Source organism: Macaca mulatta, chromosome 13 (genome assembly GCF_049350105.2).
Source record: "Macaca mulatta isolate MMU2019108-1 chromosome 13, T2T-MMU8v2.0, whole genome shotgun sequence".
Classification (NCBI taxonomy): domain Eukaryota; kingdom Metazoa; phylum Chordata; class Mammalia; order Primates; family Cercopithecidae; genus Macaca; species Macaca mulatta.
Window position 1 is genome coordinate 63595043 of NC_133418.1, and position 24008 is coordinate 63619050.

The 24008-nt window shown below is 43.2% G+C and overlaps 1 protein-coding gene across 2 annotated transcripts; it reads right to left on the minus strand.

The window, feature by feature from the left end:
* Window positions 1–5102: 5102 nt before the first annotated feature.
* C13H2orf74 (chromosome 13 C2orf74 homolog) lies at window positions 5103–16966 on the minus strand. 2 transcript variants are annotated; one of them, NM_001194779.1, is made up of 4 exons: window positions 7335–7450; window positions 6989–7102; window positions 6712–6892; window positions 5103–5579 (listed from the first exon to the last, which is right to left on the minus strand). In NM_001194779.1, the coding sequence occupies exons 1-4, from the start codon at window positions 7448–7450 to the stop codon at window positions 5406–5408; spliced, it is 585 nt and encodes a 194-aa protein (NP_001181708.1). In that variant the 3' UTR covers window positions 5103–5405. The 2 variants fall into 2 exon arrangements, with proteins under 2 accessions (NP_001181708.1, XP_077814771.1); XM_077958645.1 differs by lacking the exon at window positions 7335–7450 and adding exons at window positions 9355–9428; window positions 16305–16966 and having other exon boundaries at window positions 5108–5579; window positions 6712–7102.
* Window positions 16967–24008: the final 7042 nt, after the last annotated feature.

Consider the following 24008-nt stretch of genomic DNA (forward strand, 5'->3'; position numbering starts at 1 on the left):
GTTGATTAACATATATTTTGTATATTATATTTACCATATTCTTACAATAAAGTAAGCTAGAGGAAAAAAAGTTTTATTAAGAAAATCATAAGGAAGCCCAGGCACTGTGGCTCATGGCTGTAATGCTAGCACTTTGGAAGGCCAAGGCAGGCAGATCACCTGAGGTCAGGAATTCAAGCCCACCCTGGCCAACATGATGAAACCCCGCCTCTACAAAAATACAAAAATTAGCCGGGCATGATAGGGGGTGCCTGTAATCCCAGCTACTTGGGAGGCTGAGGCAGGAGAATCGCTTGAACCCGGGAGGCAGAGGTTGCAGTGAGTCAGAATCATGCCACTGCACTCCAGCCTGGGCGACAGAGTAAGACTCTGTCTCAAAAAAAAAAAAAAAAAAAAAGTAAGGAAGAGAAAATATATTTACTGTTCATTAAGTGGAAGTAGATCACCATAAAGGTCTTCATCCTTATCATCTTCATGCTGAGTAGGCTAAGGAGGAGGAAGAGGAGGGCTTGGTCTTGCTGTCTCAGGGCTGGCAGAGGCAGAAGAGGTGGAGGAGGTAGAAGGGGAGGCAGGAGAGGCAGGCACACACTCAGTAACTTTTACTGAAAAAAATCTGCATATAAGTGGGCCTATGTTGTTCACGGGTCAGTTACTTTTGTCTAATGAGAATTCTTTTCCTCCTCTTCTTTAACCCTTCACCAGTATCAGCCATCTTTCTAATATTTGACAGTATGATAGATTAAAAATCAATATAATTTTTTTATGAATAAATATTTATTGTTTTACTTTAGTTTTTTTTTTTTTAAGTCAGGTGAGCATCTAAATTTTTTTTGGCCATTTATTTTTCTGCCTATACATATTATCTTTGCCAATTTAAAACTAGGTGATTCATATTTTCTTATTCCTATGGGTGAAATAATTTCTTATGTATCTGAATGTTCTTAATCATTTCTTTATAAGGAAATAAACTTTTGGTCATAAATTAAAAAAAAAAAAACATTTCCCAGCATAACAATCACCAGAGTCAATAATGCTGGAGCTGAGGATACTTGACCCTGTGTTTGCTGGAATCATGATAAACAGGGGATTGAGCAATAAGTAAGTAAATTGAGCATAATGGAAGCCAGATTTCTTGTTATTAGAGAAGGGGTTTACAAATATGGAGTGAGTAAAGCTATAATACACCCTATTGGATTGGAATTGGAGGTGCTGGTGTGAGCCCATGGTCATGTATAAGGATAGATAGCTACAGAAATGGATACTCTGGTCCACAACTTTTTTGAAACTTTCCCCTTCAAAAGGTATAATCTCCTTGCCCTTGAACATGGGCTGGACTTAGTGACTTGCTTCTCACCAACCAGAACATGATGGAAGGGATGTATCTATATACATGTTCTTCTATACATATATATTTAATATATATATTAAATTGGGACACTGGAAAATTTTGAATGGGGACTGCAGATAGATAGTGGTAATAGTGAATCAATCTTAATTGATGGTTGACCTGCAGTTATCTGGGAGAATGTTGCAGATTTTCAGAAATATGTGTTGAAGTACCAAGGGCAAATGATACATAATGTTTGCATCTTACTCTCAAATGCTGTAAAAATGTGAATATGTATGTATGGAGAGCGAAAATGGTAAGACTATTGTGGTAAACTGTTAACTGAGGAATCTGAGTGAAGTTCTTTCTACTACTCTTGCAGCCTTTTTATAAATCTGAAATTATTTCAGTATAAAAGTTGTTTTAGGCCGGGTGTGGTGGCTCACGCCTGTAATCCCAGCACTTTGGGAGGCTAAGGCAGGCAGATCACGAGGTCAGGAGATCGAGACCATCCTGGCTAACATGGTGAAACCCCATCTCTACTAAAAATGCAAAAATTAGCCGGGCGTGGTGGCAGGCGCCTGTAGTCACAGCTACTCTGGAGGCTGAGGCAGAAGAATGGCATGAACCTGGGAGGCGAAGCTTGCAGTGAGCCGAGATCGCACCACTGCACTCCAGCCTGGGTGACGGAGCGAGACTCCTTCTCAAAAAAAAAGTTGTTTTAAAAATAGGCCTTCCTAGTTTGTTGTTGGAGTTTTGACTTTATATATTTTTTGTTTTGTTTTGTTTTTTTGCTAAACAAACAAACAAAAATTTTAAGTAGTCCAAGCTTTATCAAACTTTTCCCTTTTGGCTTTTGGGTGATGTGTCCTGTTTGAGGCAGTCATTTGAAGAAAGTCCCTGGACCAACAGCTAATTAAAGAGGTAAAGTGGCAAGTTTGATCCCACTTTTGCAAGAGAAACACCAACAGGCATTGAGAAAAAACTGCTCAACTTTTCTCTGGAGCCATAGCTTAGGAGATAGACACATGGAGCCCTACAGCTTCACTGTCCACGGAGCATCTTCAGTTGAATCTGTAGTCAGTACTTCAAATTTAACAGAGCTAAAACCTGCCTATCTTTTTGCCCTAACTAGTTACTTCTCTGGACTCTCCTATTCCTGTCTCGCAGGTATCCAAACTCAGGAGCCATCTTTGCGCCCTCCTCTCGCTCCTCCCACATCTAACCAGGAAGTGATGTGCCTTAATCTTTCATCTTCTCATTACATTCTGCCACCTCCTATTCCAGGTCCACATCCTTCAAATCTGAATTGTCACTGGAGCCATCTCCATTTACCACCTCCGAGTTGCTAATCCTCAATAACTTACTCCTGGAGGAAAGCTCTAATGGACTTCTTCCCTTATTACCTAAGATTATTTATATTATAGTGTCACTTAAAAATATGTAGAAATGCAAAGATGGATATCAACTCCCTAACCTAAGAGCTTTCATCCAACTTTAAAAGATATTTACAAATCAAATACAACAAAAGCACAGAACCAATAAAAGTCAAATGGACATCCTAGTGCCAGATGCTCTTTGTTGACTGTTCTGCTGTTCACGTTATAGTCATGATCTGGATGGCCTTCTGGAATTCCATGTGCCTATATGGTTATAGGTATTGATGGCCAATTTTCCCATCATGTTCCTCTATTGGAACTTCTACAAAACTGTGGTGACAGTTGCACTGCAATGTGAATGTACTTAAAACACTATTGAACTGTGCACTTAAAAGTGGCTAAGATGAAGCCAGGCATGGTGGCTCACACCTGTAATCCCAGCACTTTGGGAGGCCAAGGTGGGTGGATTGCTTGAGCTCAGCAGTTCGAGACCAGCCCGGGCAACATGATGAAATCCTAGCTCAACAAAAAATACTAAAGTTAGCTGGGCATGGTGGCATGTGCCTGTAGTCCCAGTTCCTCTGGTGGCTGAGGTGGGAGGATTGCTTAAGCCCCAGAGGTCAAGGCTGCAATGAGCCCTGATCACACCATTGCACTCCAGCCTGGGCAACAGAGTGAGACACTGTCTCAAAAAATAAAATTAAAATTAAAATTAAATAAAATGTTAAGATGGCAAGTTTTATGTTATATATCTTTTACCAAAATGAAAAAAATTTTAAATTTAGTATTATCATCAGGCGAAAGACAAAAAATGTGAAGAGACTCTGAATATATGCGCAGGCAACCTCCCCCAGCAGTCCACACAGCTTGGATCCCTTTCCCACTTTATACCCTTAGCCTGGGATCCTAAGTGAACCTCACTTTGACTTCTCACCACACTTCACTGTTGCCCCTCAACTCTCCTCTACATCCACCTTCAGCGCCAGCCAACTGGCGTGAATCAAACCCAATATACATCCTCACCTCTTTGCCTTGGCTCATGTTCTTCCCCAGCTGCTTGTCTTATCTATCTAATCCTTCCATTTGTCTAAGTCCCTTTTCCTCCTCACAGTGGGATGGTCCCAGCCCACAGCGACATGCCTCCCAGCAGAGGGTGTCAATACACCCCATTTGGCAATAGTTCCACATTCTAAAATATTTATCACTTATACTCCCAACCATTCCACAGACATTTATGGAACATCCACATGACAATGGGCTAAGCCCCTGAATTACACGAATCTGCTTTTTCTGTCTCTCAGAGCCCCTTAGACATTTCACAAATGTATACTGCAGGTGTGTGGATGATGTCGTACCAGTCTGTACTGTCATATTTCACACATGGACAGCAAGATTTAAACCACTGAAATCAAGAATAGTATAATCTCAGGACTTGCCTAAAATAATAGGATGTTTTGTTGTTGGTAGTAGTTTGTGTTTTTGTTTTATTTTTTGAGATGGAGTCTCCCTCTGTCACCCAGGCTGGTGTGCAGTGGCACAATCTCAGCTCATTGCAATCTCTGCCTCCCAGGTTCAAGCAATTCCCCTGCCTCAGTCTCCTGAGTAGCTGGGATTACAGAAGTGTGCTACCACGCCCTACTAGTTTTTTTGTATTTTTAGTAGAGATGGGGTTTTACATGTTGGCCAGGCTGGTCTCAAACTCCTGGCCTCAGGTGATCTGCCCACCTCAGCCTCCCAAAGTGCTGGGATTAAAGGTGTGAGCCACCATGTCTGGCCTGTTTCTCCCTAGTAACTGGGACCAAAGGCATGCACCACCATGCCAGGCTTATTTTATTTTATTTTTATTTTTTGTCAAGACAGAGTTTCCCTATATTGCCCAGGCTGGTGTAGTTTGTTTTCTGTACCAATTTTTTTTTTTTTTTTTTGAGACGGGGTCTTTCTCTGTTGCCCAGGCTGAAGTGCAGTGGCACAATCTCGGCACCCTGGTTCAAGCAATTCTCCCACCTCAGCCTCCGGAGTAGCTGGGATTACAGGCACGCGCTACCGTGCCTGGCTAATTTTTGTATTTTTAGTAGAGATGGGGTTTTACCATGTTGGCCAGGCTGGTCTCAAACTCCTGACCTCAGGTGACCCACCCACCTCGGCCTCCCAGAGTGCTGGGATTACAGGCAGGAGCCACCGCGCCCAGCCTGTACCAATTTTTAAAAAGCAGTGGTCAGTACAAGAAACATTTCAGGACTGAGTTCAATGGGGATTATGTAGTAGAAGACGACAGTTATGGAAGCTTCCGTGATGACAGCTGTAATGTTATTTGGTCATGAATGCCTATGATCAGAGGATGCAGAACATGTATTATTTCAAAAAATCCCCCTTGAATAATGATGTACATAATAGGCATATGTACAAACAAAAATCACTTTATTCACATGCCAGAACGGTGTTTGAGTAGACAGTTTTAAGGGCAATAAAATCAATTTCTTGAACTCAGATTTGAATTTTTAAAAAACTATATTCAAGCTCTAAGTATTTTACTTACAGAATTTTGCATATGGCCCACTTCTTTCTGCACAAAGGTAAAATACTATCTTTATTTGCTTAATTCCCCATTGTTTTGTTGTTTCAACATGATTTTGTACCCTCAGTCATTTCAATGTTAGTCAAAGGTTACATTTTCTTTCACTCTTACCCTTTTTTGAGCTTCATTTTCTCTCTTTATGTTCTCGAGTATAGCTTCGAGGTGTAGGGTATTCATTTCCAAGATCCACAACAATTACCTCCCTAGAAAATGTCACTCCTTTTAAAGGTCTTTTTTGGCTTTCAACAGCTGATGGAGTTCTAGTGACAGATATGTGTATTTTCTGCAAACCATCATCCTGCAAGAGAATGGGACAAACAATATAAACAAATAATCAATTTATGACATGCCCTGCTTTTAAAATTACAGGTTATATGTACACTGTTAACGATAAACAGAAAAAGCATTTCTAAATGATACAGGAAAGCAGCAATAATCTATCACATTTTCACATTTTTATGGTTATAAAAGCATACACTGACATATTCAAATAACATTTGGTGACATGTAATTCTCTCCACGAAGCGGTCAAACCCAAGAGCCATCAGGACCATCATTCTGTCGTGGACTGGGCATGGCCATGCGGTGGGAGGGCATGTGAGTTGTTCTTATTAGGGAGTCCCAGACATGGAGCTCAAGAAGGCCCCAGCCATGCTGTGTGCTGTTGTAGGACCCTAGAGCTAGGACAGGGGGCCACAGTGTGGGCCTAAGCTTGGCCACAGTGGAGAGGTAAACAATTCATCTCATTTTCTTATTGGAAACAGGAGAGGGTTGGATCACTAGATAATCTCTTAACAGCTCTAAGATTCTAGGATTTTGAGAAAAACAAACTGAAGGGGAATTATTAAGAAAAACACAAATATAAGAATGAAGACTAAGCAAGTTTCTAGACTTGGCATATGTAATGGTTTAGTAACATGAACTGATAAGCAACTAGAATGGCTTAAATGACTGTGGGCATTGGACTCATTCTACCTACAAACCTAAGTTACAGGCAACTCCATCTCCTATTATTATTATTATTATTATTATTATTATTATTTTACTTTTATTTTTTGAGACGGAGTCTCGCTCTGTCGCCAGGCTGGAGTGCAGTGGCGATCTTGGCTCACTGCAACCTCCGACTCCCGGGTTCAAGTGATTCTCCTGCCTCAGTCTCCCAAGTAGCTGGGATTATGGGTGTGTGCCACCACGCCCGGCTAATTTTTGTATTTTTAGTAGAGATAGGGGTTTCACCGTGTTGACCAGGCTGGTCTCGATCTCCTGACCTCATGATCTGTCCTCCTTGGCCTCCCAAAGTGCTGGGATTACAGGCGTGAGCCACCACACCTGGCCCTCCATCTCCTATTATTATACCTAGCTGAGGAATGTACCTTCTTTTCAATCAAACAAATTCTAAACTGCTCCTTGAGAGTAGAAAAACATATCACCTCTTCTTGACCAGTTTCTCCAGCATTCTTAGGCTCTTGCTTCTCATTTATTTGGTTCTCCTCTTCTGCCTCCATGTCCCTTCTGTTTTCTAAGGGTGTGGCCAACACTTCCTTACTCTGTCTCTGGACAAGAATGCCAGGCCTCATCGGCACATCCAAATTCATGACTTGCATTAATACCCTAGAAAATTAATTGGTAGAGTTTTAAACATTCATGCATCCTCATCCCCACTATCACGCACAAAATGGCCTCTGACATATCCTGCGCCACACTCGCCTTTCATGGTCCCCTGGATTGCTTGTCACCACTTCAGCAGCTGCACAGTCTACACCTCCGTTTGCATCTGTACAAGGCACTTTCTTTGTCTCTTTACCTTTCCTGCCTTGGAAACTGAAAACAAACAAGCCACAAATTCAGAAAAGGAAGAATGGCCCTGATTTTAAGGTGTGGCATAGAAACTTCACTTTTAAACAGCATATCAGCATTTCTAAAATGCTGAAATGAAAAAAGTAGATAATGATGGTATCATTACTTGTTCTATTTTAAATTGTTTACATTATTTCTAGATACATTTGCTAATGTGACTTGAAATCTGATCCCAATTATCAGCATGGATTTATACCATTTATATAAAAAAACCACCAATAAAAGGAGGATGCAAATGAAGCAAATTAGAAGGATGATGAAGAAAGTGATTGCTGTGATTTCAAAGCTCATAGGTTTAGCTAGAAGACTCATCCACTCTCACAATCACAGATTGTCCAAATATTCTTTTCCAACTCAATTTGAATGTAGTTCTCTTGTTCTTTAAGTTTTCTAGAAACAGAGGAACAAAAAGCTGTTTTCATTGTTGTTCTTTTGGTCAGTTCAGCTTCATGAAAGATGCTCTGCTTGTTGCGCAGTTGACTCACACTGGCTAGTTTCTCTCCATAACTGTGGTGGGGGCTGAGGTGGCCAGAGGGGAGACTGAGCTGGGACACGTGTGATCACGCAGCTCACCTCCCTCACCCCAAAAACTATCAGGATCCAGAGGAGAGAGGAATCGGAACAGCTGGAGCTGAGCCCAGCTCCCCATTCTTCTCTCTTCAGTGACATCACAGAATCATGGAGCCCTTGAGTTAGAGACACCAGAGAGCCAGTCCAACCCCAGCCCATCACCTGGAGGCTGGAGAACCACGAGGCTGTGGCCTGTTCATCCCCTCCTCTGAGAGGTCCAGGTTAGAGGCCATATGAAACTGCCTTGACCATTCTTTGGGCAAGGATTTTCTCCCTACTCTCCAAACACCACCTTTCCTTTCCTAACCTGAGCCTGTTTCTTTTATTGCTTCTTTCACAGACCATGAACAATTGGTCTGCTTCCTTCTTATGAAATCCCTCTCTATAGCCCTGAGCTCAAGGCTTCACTGTGGAATTCTACCAAACATTTAACGAAGAACTAACACCAATCTTTCTCAAACCTTTCAAAAAATGGAAGAGGGAACACTTACTAGTCATTCTATGAAGCTAGCATTACCCTGATACCAAAGCCACTACAAAAAAAGAAAGCTACAGACCAATATCCTTTATGAATATTGATGCACAAGTCTTCAACAAAGTACTAGGATACCAAATTCAGCAACATATTCAAAGGATTACACACCGTGACCAAGTGGGACTTATTCCTGGAATGCAAAGATGGTTTAGTACACAAAAATCAACCAATGTAATATATCACATTAACAGAATGAAACTGAAAAATAAACACATTATCATCTCAACTGATGCAGAAAAAGCACTTGACAAAATTTAACACACTTTCATGATAAAACCACTCAACAAATGAGAACTAGAACTACCTCAACATAATAAAAGCCATATGTGAAAATCCAACAACATAATATTTAATGGTGAGAACATATTTGTAAATCACATAGTCTATTAATGGACTGATATCCAGAATATATAAAGAACTCCTACAACTCAACAACAACAAACCCAATTTTGAAACAGGCAAAGAATTTCAAGACATTTCTCCAAAGAAGATACACAAATGATCAATAAGCACACACAAAAAAAGATCAACATCACTAATCATTAGGGAAGTGCAAATCAAAACCACAATGTGTTACTACCTCATACCCAATAGGGGGGTTATTACTTTAGAAAGAAAAAAAAAGTGTTGGTGAGGATATGGAGAAATTGGAACCCTTGTGCATTGCTGGTGGGAATGTAAAATGGTACAGTCACTGTAGAAAACAGTATGGCAGTTCCTCAAAAAATTAAGTAAAGAATTACTATATGATGCAGTAATTCCATTTCTGGGTGCATACACTAAGAATTGCAAGCAGGGACTCAAACAGATATTTGTAAACCCTTGCTCATAGCAGAATTATTCAAAATAGCCAAAAGGTGGAAAAACCCAAAATGTCCATCGAAGGATGGATAGATAAAACGTGGTGGCCGGGCATGGTGGCTCATGCCTGTAATCCCAGCTCTTTGGGAGGCTGAGGCGGGTGGATCACCTGGGGTCAGGAGTTCAAGACCAGCCTGGTTAACGTGGTGAAACCCTGTTTCTACTAAAAATACAAAAATTAGCTGGGCATGGTAGCAGGTGCCTGTAATCCCAGCTACTCGGGAGGCTGAGGCAGAAGAATTGCTTGAACCTGGGAGGCAGAGGTTGCAGTCAGTGGAGATCATGCCATTGCACTCCAGCCTGGGTGACACAATGGGACTCCATCTAAAAAACAAAACAAAACAAAACAAAACAATGTGGTGTATACACACAATGGAATACTATTCAGCTTTAAAAGGAATGAAATTCTGGGCTGGGCACGGTGGCTCACGCCTGTAATCCTGGCACTTTGGGAGGCCGAGGCGGGTGGATCACCTGAGGAGGGGAGTTCTAGACCAGCCTGGCCAACATGGTGAAACCTCATCTCTACTAAAAATACAAAAATTAGCCAGGCCTGGTGGCAGGTGCCTGTAATCCCAGTTACTCAGGGAGCCAAGAAAGGAGAATTGCTTGAACCTGGGAGGCGGAGGTTGCAGTAAGCCAAGATTGTGCCATCGCACTCCAGCCTGGGGAACAAGAGTGAGATTTCATCTCAAAAAAAAAAAAAAAAAGAATGACATTCTGATACATGCTACAACATGGATGAATTTTGTAGGCATTATGCTAAGTAAAGTAAGCCAGACACGATAGGTCACATGTTGTATGATTCCACTTATATGAAGTACCTGAAATAGTCAAATTTATAGACACAGAAAGAAGAATCATGGCTAGCAGGTGCTGCAGAGAGGAAGAAATGGGAAATCAGTGTTTAATGGCTGTAGAGTTTCAATTTAGAATTATGAAAAAGTTCTAGAGGTGGACACGTGATGGTAGCACAATAATGTGAATATACTTAATACCACCAAACTGCACACTTAAAAATGGTTAAAATGGTAAATTTTATGTTATGTATATTTTATCACAATTTTAAAAATTATTTATGGAACAAAGAAAAGGGAATTTGTCTGTAAAGTGGCCAGGTATACAGCAGGCATTGCAAAAATAAAAATACCAGCACATACAGATTTTATTTCAATCTCCACTCATTCGTTCAATTTGTTTCCCCACTGTGAATGTCCTACCCCTACCTCAGCCCTTTACCTGTCCCACCTCTCAATCCTTTAAGACTTGGTTCTTGGCCGGGTGTGGTGGCTCACGCCTGTAATCCCAGCACTTTGGGAGATCAAGGTGGGAGGATCATTTGAGGATAGGAGTTTGAGACCAGCCTGGTATGGGAAACCCTGTCTCAACTAAAAATACAAAAATTAGCCAGCATGGTGGTGTGCGCCTGTAATCCCAGCTACCTGGGAGGCTGAGGCAGGAGAATTGCTTGAACCGGGAAGGCAGAAGTAGCAGTGAGCTGAGATCGTGTCACTGCACTCCAGCCTAGGTGACAGAGACTTCATCTTGAAAAAAAAAAAAAAGGCCAGGTGCAGTGGCTCAAGCCTGTAATCCTAGCACTTTGGGAGGCTGAGGCAGGAGGATCATGAGGTCAGGAGATTGAGGTCATCCTGGCTAACATGGTGAAACCCCATCTCTACTAAAAATACAAAAAATTAGCTCTGTGTGTTGGCACACCTCTGTAGTCTCAGCTACTTTGGAGGCTGAGGCAGGAGAATTGCTTGAACCCAGGAGGTGGAGGTTGCGGTGAGCTCAGATCACACCACTGCACTCCATCCTGGCAACAGAGTGAGACCCCATCTCAAAAAAAAAAAAAAAAAAGACTTGGTTCTTGGATTCCCTTCCATTATGCAATCACCATCCATTGGGCTTCCTTTTGAAATCAGCCCAATTGTCCCATAAAGCTAATAAGCTAATATTTATAGTTTGTTGAACAAACATAGAAATGGACTCTCCCTGGTCTTAAAACTTTAAACAGATTCATCTCATCAGAGTTTCTTCCTCAGGAAACTGACCCTCAGGCAAGGAACTAAAACCCATCAGATCACTACCTCCAGACAATGAGACACCAGACTCCCCATCCTGACTGCTTCTTTACCTCTCCCTAATTCCTGTTTTTCCGCCTTCCCCACTATGTAAATCCCTCAATTTTAATCGACTGGGGAGAGAGATTTGAGACTTTATCTCCAGTTCACCTCAGCTGCACCACCAGATTAAAGCCTAAGCCTTCTTCCCTGGCAATACTCGTTGTCTCAGTGATTGGCTTTCTGAGCGGCCGACAGCAAGACCTAGACAGAACCCCTGGCATTTCAGTGACACTTCCAATCGTGCTTTCTCCGAGTTCTTGCTTGATATAGAAAACACCTTGTCACTTACCTATATCCCAACCCCTTGCCCTGTCCAGCTCCAGTCCCAAGCATGCTGGGAAGTGACAGGGTCTTTCAGTCTTTGCAATTTCTCACCTCCTACCCCCAAGGTCTTTCATAGTCTTTGTAATTTCTCATCTCCTACCCTACACTGATTTTTATTCCCTCTTGTTAACAAAACCTGTTTTCTAACTCTTCACAACAAGAATGCTTGATAGTAACTCTCATGGATATCTATACCTTAACGTGGGCCTAAGGTTAAAGTAAGACGGTCATGGTAGAATTTCAGGCACTAACCGGAAGATGGGGGAGCAAGGGTTCTCTTCGGAGCAAGGGGGGCTTTTCTCGTGCTCCTGGCATCTGTCATGTTGGGGTCAGATATTGCCTCTTCCATACAGAATAAGCAGTCCTGCCCTACTGCCGACCTCCTGCCTGCAGACTTCTTTGCTATGGTGGCCAGAGGGTGTGCACTCCTGGTGACAGGGTCTGCAGCCCTTGGGCTCCAGATGGTCCAGGGCATATGTGAATCCCCAACCACCTCCCTAAGGCCTTGACCATGTGATCTGTTGAAATCCTGTGACAAAAACGTGATCCAGGAATTACAGGATGAGTGAGGACACTCAAAGGACTCTTGAATTCAGCTGCCTGAATTTAGAAACCAGGGGCAGTGGACACAGGACCCAGGCCTGGCTGATCAGGATAGTCCACAGTTGAAGGGTCAACATGTGATCTAAATCAGCTTAATTAACCTCAGTGTTAAGATATTTGCAGGAACTTCCAGCATGGAAGAAAGCAGGGCTGAGAGTATGGAGAGAGACAAATTAAAAAGGGCTCTGCTTGATCTAGCTATGCCTGAAGTCTTGACTTACAGTGTGGACTGAAAGCTGGACTTTCAGCTGTATGAGTCAATGCCTTTTCTTTTTGGCTTAAGCTGGTTTAATTGGGGTTCATGGGCATTGCACCCCAAGATTCCTGACCAACACAGCGTTGCAACGAGCATCACACTGCCTCCTTTTCTGAGCCCTGATACAAGAGTCATAGCACCCATCTGCCATTTCCCGATCTGACTTGTTGAGCATTAAATAGGTTCTCTCCAGGCCAGGCACAGTGGCTCACACCTGTTAATCCCAGCTCTTTGGGAGGCTGAGGCAGGTGGATCACTTGAGTCCAGGACTTCGAGACCAGCCTGGCCAAGATGGTAAAACCGGTCTCTACTAAAAATGCAAAAATTAGCCAGGTGTGGTGGTGTGGGCCTATAAACCCAGCTACTCAGGAGGCTGAGGCAGGAGAATGACTTGAACCCGGGAGGCAGATGGGAGGTTGCAGTGAGCCGAGATCACGCCACTGCACTCCAGCCTACGTGACAGAGTGAGACTTCATCTCAAATCAATCAATCAATCAAATATTTGAGGGATTTGGTCACTATTACTACTCTAAGTAGATCTATAGACTGGTGTAGTCCCTAAATTGTCATTGGTCTGCAACAAAACACAGAAATGGAGACTAAATACCTAGAATCTTTTTGTTGTGGTGGTTGTTTTTGAGAGGGTCTCACTGTCACCCAGGATGGAGTGTAGTGGCACGATCTTGGTTCATTGCAGCCTCCACCTCCTGGGCTCAAGCGATCCTCCTGCCTTAGCTCCCCAAGTAGTTGGAATTACAGGTGCATGCCACCATGCCCACTAACTTTTTGTATTTTTTTAGAGACGAGGTCTCACCATGTTGCCCATGCTGGTCTCAAACCCCTTAGCTCAAGCGATCTGCCCACCTTGGCCTCTGAAAGTGTTAGGATTACAGGCGTGAGCCACCATGCCCAGCCAATTACTTTCTTATTGTTGGACAACTTACTGCTTTTATTAATAGCATTGATGGACATATTTGTACATATATATGTGAGCACAACTCTGATATTAAAATATTAATGTTTTATTTTCAAAATTTATTGGCCTCTGGCTCTTCATCTTTTATTCTAAATCTCATCCATTTTGTTTCATTGTTTTTTGGCTCCAAATATCTTATGTTTTGATTTTTATTTTCTTTTTTAAAAGAGACAGAGTTTTGCCATGTTGCCCAGGCTGGTCTTGAACTCCTGGGCTTAAGTGATCCACCTTCCTCAGCCTCCCAAAGTGCCAGGATTATAGGCATGAGCCACAGAACCCAGCCAATTATTTTAACTTCTATTAATTCCCTTTTCTTCAATATGTTTTTACTTAATTTCTTTTTTTGGGACTGGGTCTTGCTCTGTTGTGCAGACTAGAGTGCAGTAGTGCAATCATAGCTCACTGCAGCCTTAACCTACCAGGGTCAAGTGATCCTCCCACCTCAGCCTCCCGAGTAGCTGGAACTACAGGCACATGCCATCATGCCTGGCTAATTTTTTATTTTTTTTGTAGAGACAAGGTCTGGTTATGTTGCCCTGGCTGGTCTCCAACTCCTGGGCTCAAGCAATCCTCCCACTTGACCTCCTAAAGTGCTGGGATTACAGGCATGAACCACCATGCCCGGCCTTATTTCTAATTCTCGAGATTCAGTCTCCTCTTAACCTTTGTTAAGAAAAAAGCAATGTTCTGCTTTAGGTTTAAAAACTGTTAGGCCGGGCGCGGTGGCTCAAGCCTGTAATCCCAGCACTTTGGGAGGCCGAGATGGGCGGATCATGAGGTCAGGAGATCAAGACCATCCTGGCTAACATGGTGAAACCCCGTCTCTACTAAAAAATACAAAAAACTAGCCGGGCGAGGTGGCGGGTGCCTGTAGTCCCAGCTACTCGGGAGGCTGAGGCAGGAGAATAGCGTAAACTCGGGAGGCGGAGCTTGCAGTGAGCTGAGATCCGGCCACGGCACTCCAGCCTGGGCGGCATAGCGAGACTTCGTCTCAAAAAAAAAAAAAAACAAAAAACAAACAAACAAACAAAAACCAACCAACCAACCTTGATTTCTTTATAATCTATCTCATTAGCTTGCAAAAGGGAGATAATAAATCACATTCATTTGAATAGCCAAACAACTATTCTGGCTTTTTGGGGGGATGTAGAGGCGAGGATGAAAAAAATCAAAAGAGGAAAAAAAATTCATTGGTGATGAGACTGAAATTGTTAAAATAGTAGAAACATTTCATAAACAATTAATGGGAAATAAAACATATTTTCTGACTCAAAGCAATTTTCTCAAGCCTAGAAATTAGTTTTTCTTGTAGATGTCAAAGTCTTTCTTAACCACAGGAGTCTTTATTTCTCTTTGTTGAATTAAAAGAAACCCCTGAATCACAAATTTGTCATCTGAGCAACTTAATTGTATTGGGAACTTGCTTAAATATGATTAGTCAAACACTTTAAACTTTTCTGTTTCTTTTTTTTTTTTTTTGAAACAGAGTGTCACTCTGTTGCCCAGGCTGGAGTGCAGTGGCTTGATCTCAGCTCACTGCAACCTCTGCCTCCTGGGTTCAAGCCATTCTCCGGTCTCAGCCTCCTGAGTAGCTGGGATTACAGGCATGCACCACCACACCTGACTAATTTTTGTATTTTTTTTTTTAGTAGAGACGGGGTTTCACCATGTTGGCCAGGCTGGTCTCGAACTCCTGACCTCAAGCGATCCGCCTACCTTGGCCTCCCGAAGTACTGGGATTATAGGTGTGAGCCACCCAGCCTGGCCTTTTCTGTTTCTTTTTAAGCACACACTAAAAATATTCACGGCTCATGATTGGTAACCTAGTGCTCAAGGGGATGTTTTCCTCTCTGTAAAGATTTTGGTAACTGTTGGGCAAAAACAGACTTAAAACAATTTTTTTGGATGTTTTTGGATTTATAGAAAAGTTGAGAAGACAGTACAGGGGGTTCTCATATACCTCACCCCCATTTTCCCCTATTATTAATATCGTAAATCAGTGTGATCTATTCGTTATGATTTATGAACCAATACTGATAAATTATTATTAACTAAAGTCCATGGTTAATTCACATTCTCTTAGTTTTCACCTAATGTCTTTTTTGGGTCCAGGACCCCATTCGGGACACTATATTACAATGAAATCATGTCTCCTTAGGCTCCTCTTGGCTGTAACAATTTCTCAAACTTTCCTTGTTTTTGATGACCTTGACAGCTTTGTAAAGCACTGATCAAGTATACTGTAGGATGACCCACTATTGGAACTTGAACTTTTGAATTCTAATTTTTTCTTTTTTTGGGGGGGGACAGAATTTCGCTCTTATTGCCCAGGCTGGAGTGCAACGGCATGATCTCAGCTCACTGCAACCTCTGCCTCCCAGGTTCAAGAGATTCTCCTGCCTCAGCCTCCTGAGTAGCTGGGATTGGATTACACATCTGCAGCACCACGCCTAGCTAATTTTTATATTTTTAGTGGAGATGGGGTTTCACCATGTTGGCCTGGCTGGTCTTGAACTCTTGACCTCAGGTGATCTGCCAGCCTCAGCTTCCCAAAGTGCTGGGATTACAGGCGTGAGCCACCGCACCCAGTTTATACATTTTAAATTTCACATCTTTATCCTTCTACTACTGATTTACTGAAACATTTTAAATTGTCTTCCTCCTGTCTGTCCTCACTTCTATTTTCCCTTCATTTATAATGATGCTTGGTAATGTTTAGTAAACAGCACAGTCAGGCTACCAGGTAGCTTTAAGGAGAGAGTCCACTCCACAAACTGATGTTGGCAGGATCCCTGTCCTGCATTTCCTAACACACTCTTTGTTCTACCCCCAGCCTTTAAAACATGGCCTTCTGAAAACCTGACCCTGGGAGACCTGGGAGCCTCAACTTTGTGCAGACTCCAAATGAGACTCACCTTGATGCGTCAGAAATCTCACATCTCTAATCCACAAAAGGGAGAAGCTTCATGGTTTAAATACCATTGTCTCCAAGAGACTGAAATCACTGGATCTGCGGCAAACCAGGGCAGTGTGGCCTTTGCCACAATGCACCTGGACTGAATTTGTGGAGATCAATGTGGTGTTGGACTTTGTAATGGTTTTAATTATTTAATATTCCTCCCTTCCCTCGAGTGTGGACTGGATTTATAGTAGTAAATCTCTTCTAATGACTAAAATGAAGCAAAAGGGAGGGCCTGTGAGTTCTGAGAGTGGGTCATAAAACGCACTGTGGCTTCCTCCTTGCCTTTTCTCTCAGGTCACCTGCTCTGTGAGAAGCCGGTTGCCGTGTTGTGGGGACACTCAAGCAGCCCATGGAATGACCCACATGTTGAAGAACTGAGCCCCACCTCCTTCCAACAGCCAGGAACTAGGGCTTCTTGCCAATAACCATGTGAAGAAGCTTGGAAATGGATTCTCCCCCAAATGAGTCTTCAGATTACTACAGACTAACATCTTGACTGCAACCTCTAGAAAGACCCTGAGCCAGGATCACCAAGCACACAGAAGCTAACAGTTCATAAATGTTTGCATTAAGCTGCTACGTTTTGGAGTCACTTGTTATGTAGCAATACGTATCTAGTACAGCCTGTATTTATATATTTTGATCTTCTGTATATTATGATGTATTGTATATCATATGTATACAATGTATGTATGATCTTCTGTATATTATGATGTTTTGACATCTTTTTTTTTTTTTTTTTTTTGAGACGGAGTCTTGCTCCGTCACCCAGGCTAGAGTGCAGTGGTGCAATCTCAGCTCACTGCAACCTCCACCTCCCGGGTTCCAGCGATTCTCCTGCCTCAGCCTCTCAAGTAGCTGGGATTACAGGCATCTGCCATCACACCTGGCTAATTTTTGTATTTTTAGTAGAGACGGGGTTTCACCATCTTGGCCGGGCTGGTCTTGAGCTCCTGACCTTGTGATCCTTCCGCCTCGGCCTCCCAAAGTGCTGGGATTACAGGCGCGAGCCACTGCACCCAGCCTGTTTTGACATCTTAAAAACCTTTCTAGCTGAGGCTGCCCCTCCTGGGACTAGCCAATTCTTAGTGAAAGCAAAGGGTGCGGCCTGTGGCATCCCTCTGATATGAAACCAACCAATCCAGAGCCAAGTCTCCTCCATCTGGCCAGCACACCCCAGGAGACAATATTCCTCTGCCTTCAGCATCCCTGGGGCCAAGCAGAGCCCTGAAACTATTCAAACTAGCCAATCTTGAGAAACTGAGTTTCCTCAGAAACTCCACAAAAACCATGACCTATTCTCTCCTCTAGTTCTTGCCCCCTCTACCTCCTGCTCCATGCTGCGGGGCTTTCCCACTGGCCCTATGTGGTGTGCAGGGCCTCCTGTTTTTAGGGCCTATGAGGACAGTCAGCTTTGTTTTCCTGATCTTCTCATGTCTCCTCTTGTAGCTGCATCTGACTGACTATATGTAGGCATAAAGGAACACACAACACAGCCTCTGTGATGGAACATGTGGAGGGAGGACGAATGTGGATCTTACAGCAGGCCCCAATGTGTCTCAGTGTTTCTGTCCAGGAGGCCCATTTTCCCTCTCAACATCACAGGATGATCCTCTTAGTGCAGGACTCACTGTAGCTCTCACTCCTTATAAAGATCAAGAAGGTACCTTCAAGAGGTAGGCTTCCCATCAAGGGGAGTTTATACAGTAACACCAGCTATACTCTTGCTGGAGGTGCTCTTAATGTTAGGAGGAATCCTGGATAGTCAAGACCTCACTAGAATCTAAAAGAAAACGGAAGGCCAGGTGCACCTCCATCCCAGGAATCCTAGATCTCTGGGGCACAGAACTTGGATCAGAGGAACGTGGCTGAGTTTTAGTTTATTGACTCTCGGCCTAAGGGAGAACCGAGATCTAACCCCAAAGGACAACTTCACCAACCCTCAGCACCTGGCCCTACAGAGAATATCCATGACTTGCCATAATATTTTTCCATTAACCATTATGGGATCTTTGCAGATCCAGTATTATGCAATATGACCATAACAGCTACCTAGTCCCAGGAAAGGCCATCTCCAACACAGGGACAAGAAGAACTAGACTAAGCCACTTCGTCTGTTGACTCAAATCTGCCTTCATGAAAATTACCCTTGAGATGCCTCTTTTGGGCTCCCCCATCAAGAAGCCCGACATCATCTGGGCACGGTGGCTCATGCCTGTAATCCCAGCACTTTGGGAGGCCAAGGCGGGTGAATTGCCTGAGGTCAGAAGTTCGAGACCAGCCTGACCAACATGGAGAAACCCCGTCTTTACTAAAAAAATACAAAATTAGCCAGGCGTGGTGGTGCATGCCTGTAATCCCAGCTACTCGTGAGGCTGAGGCAGGGGAATCACTTGAACCCAGGAGGTGGAAGTTGCAGTGAGCCAAGATTGCGCCACTGCACTCCAGCCTGGGCAACAGATTGAGACTCCATCTAAAAAAAAAAAAATTAAAAACAAGGCACCCAACATCTAGACAGGGAAGTTGGCCCAGAAAGTCCACAGCATCCCTATTTTCAGTTGGACCAGGACAGCCTCGCAAGTGCTGAGGTGCATCGAAGGGCCAAAAGTTTTTCTGCCTTTAGCTCTGGAATAAACCTTGGCGTTGCACTTTTATAAACACCCTAGGCAGCTGTGAAATAGAACTAAGGTCTGCAGGAGGCCTTATTACAGCATCCAGGACTATGAAGCTATAAAAGGACACACCTAAGGCCCTGAAACACCCTTCCTGCTACATATTGGTTAACTCCCACTCTGGAGAAAACCTCACTCGCTCTCCCGACTCTAATCCCCTGCAAAAATGTTATTCTTGTTGAATACAGATACACAGGCCATGCTTGAAGTCAGAGGGGAGATATTTTTTGGTCTCCATGGTTAGGCTTCATATCTGAAGCAACGTTTGTGAGTATCACCTTGCCCTTGAAGCTTATCTGCACTCACGGTTGTACCAGGAGGTTAGACAGATTGTGCAGGACTTCTTGTTTGTTTTGAAGACCTTATTTCTCTAGAGCAGTTTTAGGTTCATAGCAAAATTTAGCAGAAGATACAGAGTTTTCCCAAAGACCTCCTGCCCCAACACAGGCATAGCCTGCCAATTATCAACATCTCTGTCTCTACTGAAAATACAAAAATTAGCGGGGTGTGGTGGTGTGCACCTATAATCCCAGCTACTTGGGAGGCTGAGGCAGGAGAATCGCTTAAACCCAGGAGACGGAGGTTGAAGTGAGCTGAGATTGTGCCCACTGCACTTCAGCCTGGGTGACAGGGCAAGACTCCATCTCAAAAAAAAAAAAAAAAGAAAAAAGACAAGACAAGCCAAAGACTATGTACAAAGGACATGTATTCAGAATATATAAAGAATTCTTGTAAATCAATAAAACAATAGAAAATGGGCAAAAGACTTGAACAGGCACTTCACACAAGAGGATATCCAAATGAGTAATAAACATTAGGGTCAGATTTTAAAATTAGTTAAAAAAAAAAAAAACCTCTCCTCTATTTCCAAAACAAGTAAAACAATAAAAATAATTTTATTAAAATATTCCTTTCCAGGTCAGGTATAGTGGCTGATGCCTGGAATCCCAGCACTTTGGGAGGCCGAGGTGAGTGGATCACCTGAAGTCAGGATTTCGAGACCAGCCTGGCCAACATGGTGAAACTTCATCTCTACTAAAAATATAAAAATCTGCTGGGAGCGGAGGCAGGCACCTATAATCCCAGCTAATCAGGAGGCTGAGGCAGGAGAATTGCTTGAAGCTATGGGATAGAGGTTGCAGTAAGCCGAGATGGCACCACTGCACTCCAGCCTGGGCGACAGAGCGAGACTCAGTCTCAGGACAAACAAAAACCAAACAAACAAAAAGGCAACCCACAGACTGGCAGAAAATATTTGCCACACAAATAATCTTTAAGAATCAACATATAGAATACATTTTTTAAAACTCCTATGAAAAAGGGAAAGGCAAAACAGAAAAAAGGTACTTCCCAAAAGACAAAGCATGAATGGGCAATAAATATAAGAGGCTCACCTCACTAATAATCACAGAAGTGCAAAGTGAAAACAAAATCAGGTAATATTTTATACCACAAGATTGACAAAAAAAGTAGTCTGTCAATTCTAAGAATTGGTGAGGACATGCAGCAAGGGGAAGATTTTCTATATTGCAGATGGAAATGTAAATTGGCAAAACACTTTGGATGAACTCTTGTTATTCCAAGAAAACTCTTGTGTGTTAAAAACATATAAAATAATATTCTTGTCTGGGAACAGTGGCTCACCCTGTAATCCCAACACTTTGGGAGGCTGAGGCCGGCAGATCGCTTGAGCCTGGGCAGTGAGTTGTGATCACGCCGCTGGACTCCAGTCTGGGCAACAGAGGAAATCCTATCAAAAAAAAAAAAAAAAAAAAAAAAAGGAAAGGAAAAATCTTCCATAATTTCACCTTTTTTCTTTCTTTCTCTTTTTTTGAGAGTCTCCCTCTGTCACCCAGGCTGCAGTGCAGTGGCAGGATCTCAGCTCACTGTAACCGCTGCCTCCTGGGCTCAACCGGCCCTCCCACCTCAATCTCCCTGGTAGTTGGGACTACAGGTGCTCGCCACCACACTCCTATCTAATTTTGTTTTTTTGTTGTTGTTGTTGATGTTCTTTTTGTAGACACGGGTTTTCACCATGTTGCCCAGGTTGGTCTCAACTCCTGTGCTCAAGCAATCCTCCTGTCTCAGTCTTCCAAAGTGGTGGGATTACAGGTGTGAGCCACACACCCAGCCTCCAGTTTTTTGTTTTTGTTTTTTTTTTGAGATGAAGTCTTGCTCTGTCACCAGGCTGAAGTGCAGTGGCACCATCTCAGCTCACTGCAACCTCTGACTACCTGGTTCAAGCGATTCGATTCTCCTGCCTTAGCCTCCAGAGTAGCTAGGACTACAGGCATGCGCCATCACGCCTGTCTAATTTTTGTATTTTTAGTAGAGACGGGGTTTCACCACGTTGCCCACGATGGTCTCCATCTCCTGACCTCGTCATCTGCCCTTCTCAGCCTCCCAAAGTGCTGTGATTACAAGCAGGAGCCACCGCACCTGGCCCCTTTTTTTTATATTATATGTGTCTAGCATTTTTAAAAAAAAGTTACTGTAGTCTTATTTTTGTTTTCAATGAACAGCATTCAGATAATTCAAAAAACAATATGTTATAATGAGGTACACATTAAGAAGTCTCTCACCCTATTTCAGTCCTACCCTCCATCTCATATGAAACCATGATTATTAGTTTCTTGAGTATATTACCAGAATTTATGTGGAAATAAGGATCATATACTCTCATTTATCTTTTTCTACACAAAAGCATAATTTATACACTGTTTGGCACCTGGGCTTTTTTCACTTAGTAAGATATGCTAGAGATGGTTCCACATTAGTATATCGGGAACTGATTCCTCATTCTTTTTCATAGCTGCACAATGCTCCATTGTGCATATGTACTATAGTTTATAATATCAGTCCTCTGATGGATACTCGCGTAGTTTACAATCTTTTGCTATTATAATCAATAACCTCCTACACATATTACTTTATATGTAAGCAAGTGTATTTGGAGGCAAAATTCCCCAAAGTGGGATTGTTGGGTCAAAATGCAAATGTTATTCAGTGTGGTTTTGATAACCACAAAGGATTGCTGCATTCAGCTCCTACTAGCACTGTAACTCGGCACCTGTTTCCCTTACATCCTTCTATATTTAGTATATTACCAAACGTTTCAATGTTTACCAATCATGATGATTTGCATTCTTATTAAAACTGATGCTGGCTTGTAATCCTAGCACTTGGTGAAACTAAGGTGGGAGGATTACTTGGGCCTGGGAAGTGGAGGCTGCAGTGAGCTGTGATCGTGCCACCTGTCTCAGAAAAACCAAACAAAACAAACAAAACAAAATAAACAAAACAGGCCAGGCGTGGTGGCTCACGCCTGTAATCTCAGCACTTTGGGAGGCTGAGGCGGGTGGATCACCTGAGGTCAGGAGTTTGAGACCAGCCTGGCTAACATCGTGAACCTCATTTCTACTAAAAATACAAACATTAGCTTGGCGTGGTGGCACCTGCCTGTAGTCCCAGCTACTCAGGAGGCTGAGGTGGGAGAATCGCTTGAACCTGGGAAGCGGAGGTTGCAGTGAGCCGAGATTGCATTACTGCACTCCAGCGTGGGCAACACAGTGAGACTCCATCTCAAATAAATAAATTAATTAATTAAATTAAATTTAAAAAAAACCACAAAAACATGCAGCTAAGCATCTTTTCACATATATAAAGTCTATTTTGAACTATTATTTTTCTGTGAACTTTGCACCCCAGTCCTTTGCCTATTTGTCTAATGCACTGCTGCCTGTTAATTCTCAGATATTTTAAAATGAATATTTAATATATTTATATTTGGAAAAACTTATCCAAGGAAAAAAGACGACGCTAAAACTCCTGTTATAAAACGAACATACCATGCCTTTCCCCCTCGAGTCTGGAATCCGGCCAGAGCAGGTTTTTAACAGACTCTCGGACGACGTCAACATGTCCTCGGACCTGACCGCTCACGCTCCAAATAGCGCGCCCAAACCTTAACAGCTGTGTGCGCATGCTCGCTTGATTCCTAGCGGAAAGTTTGTGTGCGCATGCTCCAAGGAGCCGCGCCCCATCGGCTTCCCTAACAGAAAATCCGCGGCGCATGCTGACAAACCTCTTTTCTTAGGAGACCTGAAGGCTGCTTCCGCTAACCCGGGCTGGCGCTGCTAACCTCACCCAGGGACCCTGCTGTCGGAAGATGTCCAGAGGCACCATCCCTCCTATGAAGAGGGAATACCAGTACAACAGCCACAAGGCATCTTCCTGTGGCTCTCAAACAAAAATACACCGCATTACATCAGCAGGTATTCAGCACCTGGCCCTCTCCAAACGGTGTCTAAATCGAGTTTTAAAAATTAATGTTGGCTGGGCGCGGTGGCTCACGTCTGTAATCCCAGCACTTTGGGAGGCCAAGGTGGGCGGATCACGAGGCCAGGAGATCGAGACCATCCTGGCTAACACGGTGAAACCCCGTCTCTACTAAAAATACAAAATAGCCAGGCGGGGTGGCGGGCGCCTGTAGCCCCAGCTACTCGGGCTGAGGCAGGAGAATGGCGTGAACCCGGTAGGCGGAGCTTGCAGTGAGCCGAGATCGCGTCACTGCACTGCAGCCTGGGCGACAGAGCAAGACTCCGTCTCAAAAAAAAAAAAAAAATTATTGTTAGGAGCAGGACAGCGAGGGTGGAAAAAAATTAAAAATTACATTAATTTTTTTCTCTTTTTTAGAAACGGAGTCTCACCCTGTCCCCAGGCTGGAGTGCAGTGGCGCGATCGGCTCACTGGGATTACAGGCGAGCCACCACTCCTGGCTAATTTTTATTTTAGTAGAGACGGAGTTTCGCCGTGTTGCCCAGGCTGGTCTCTAACTCCTGAGCTCAGGCAATCCACCCGCCTCGGCCTCCCAACGTGCTAGAATTACAGGCGTGAGTCACCCCGCCCGGCCAAATTACATTAATATTTTATATTGAGGAGGAAGTTGGTTATAAAGGACTTTCAAGCGTGTCAGGGGTTAATAA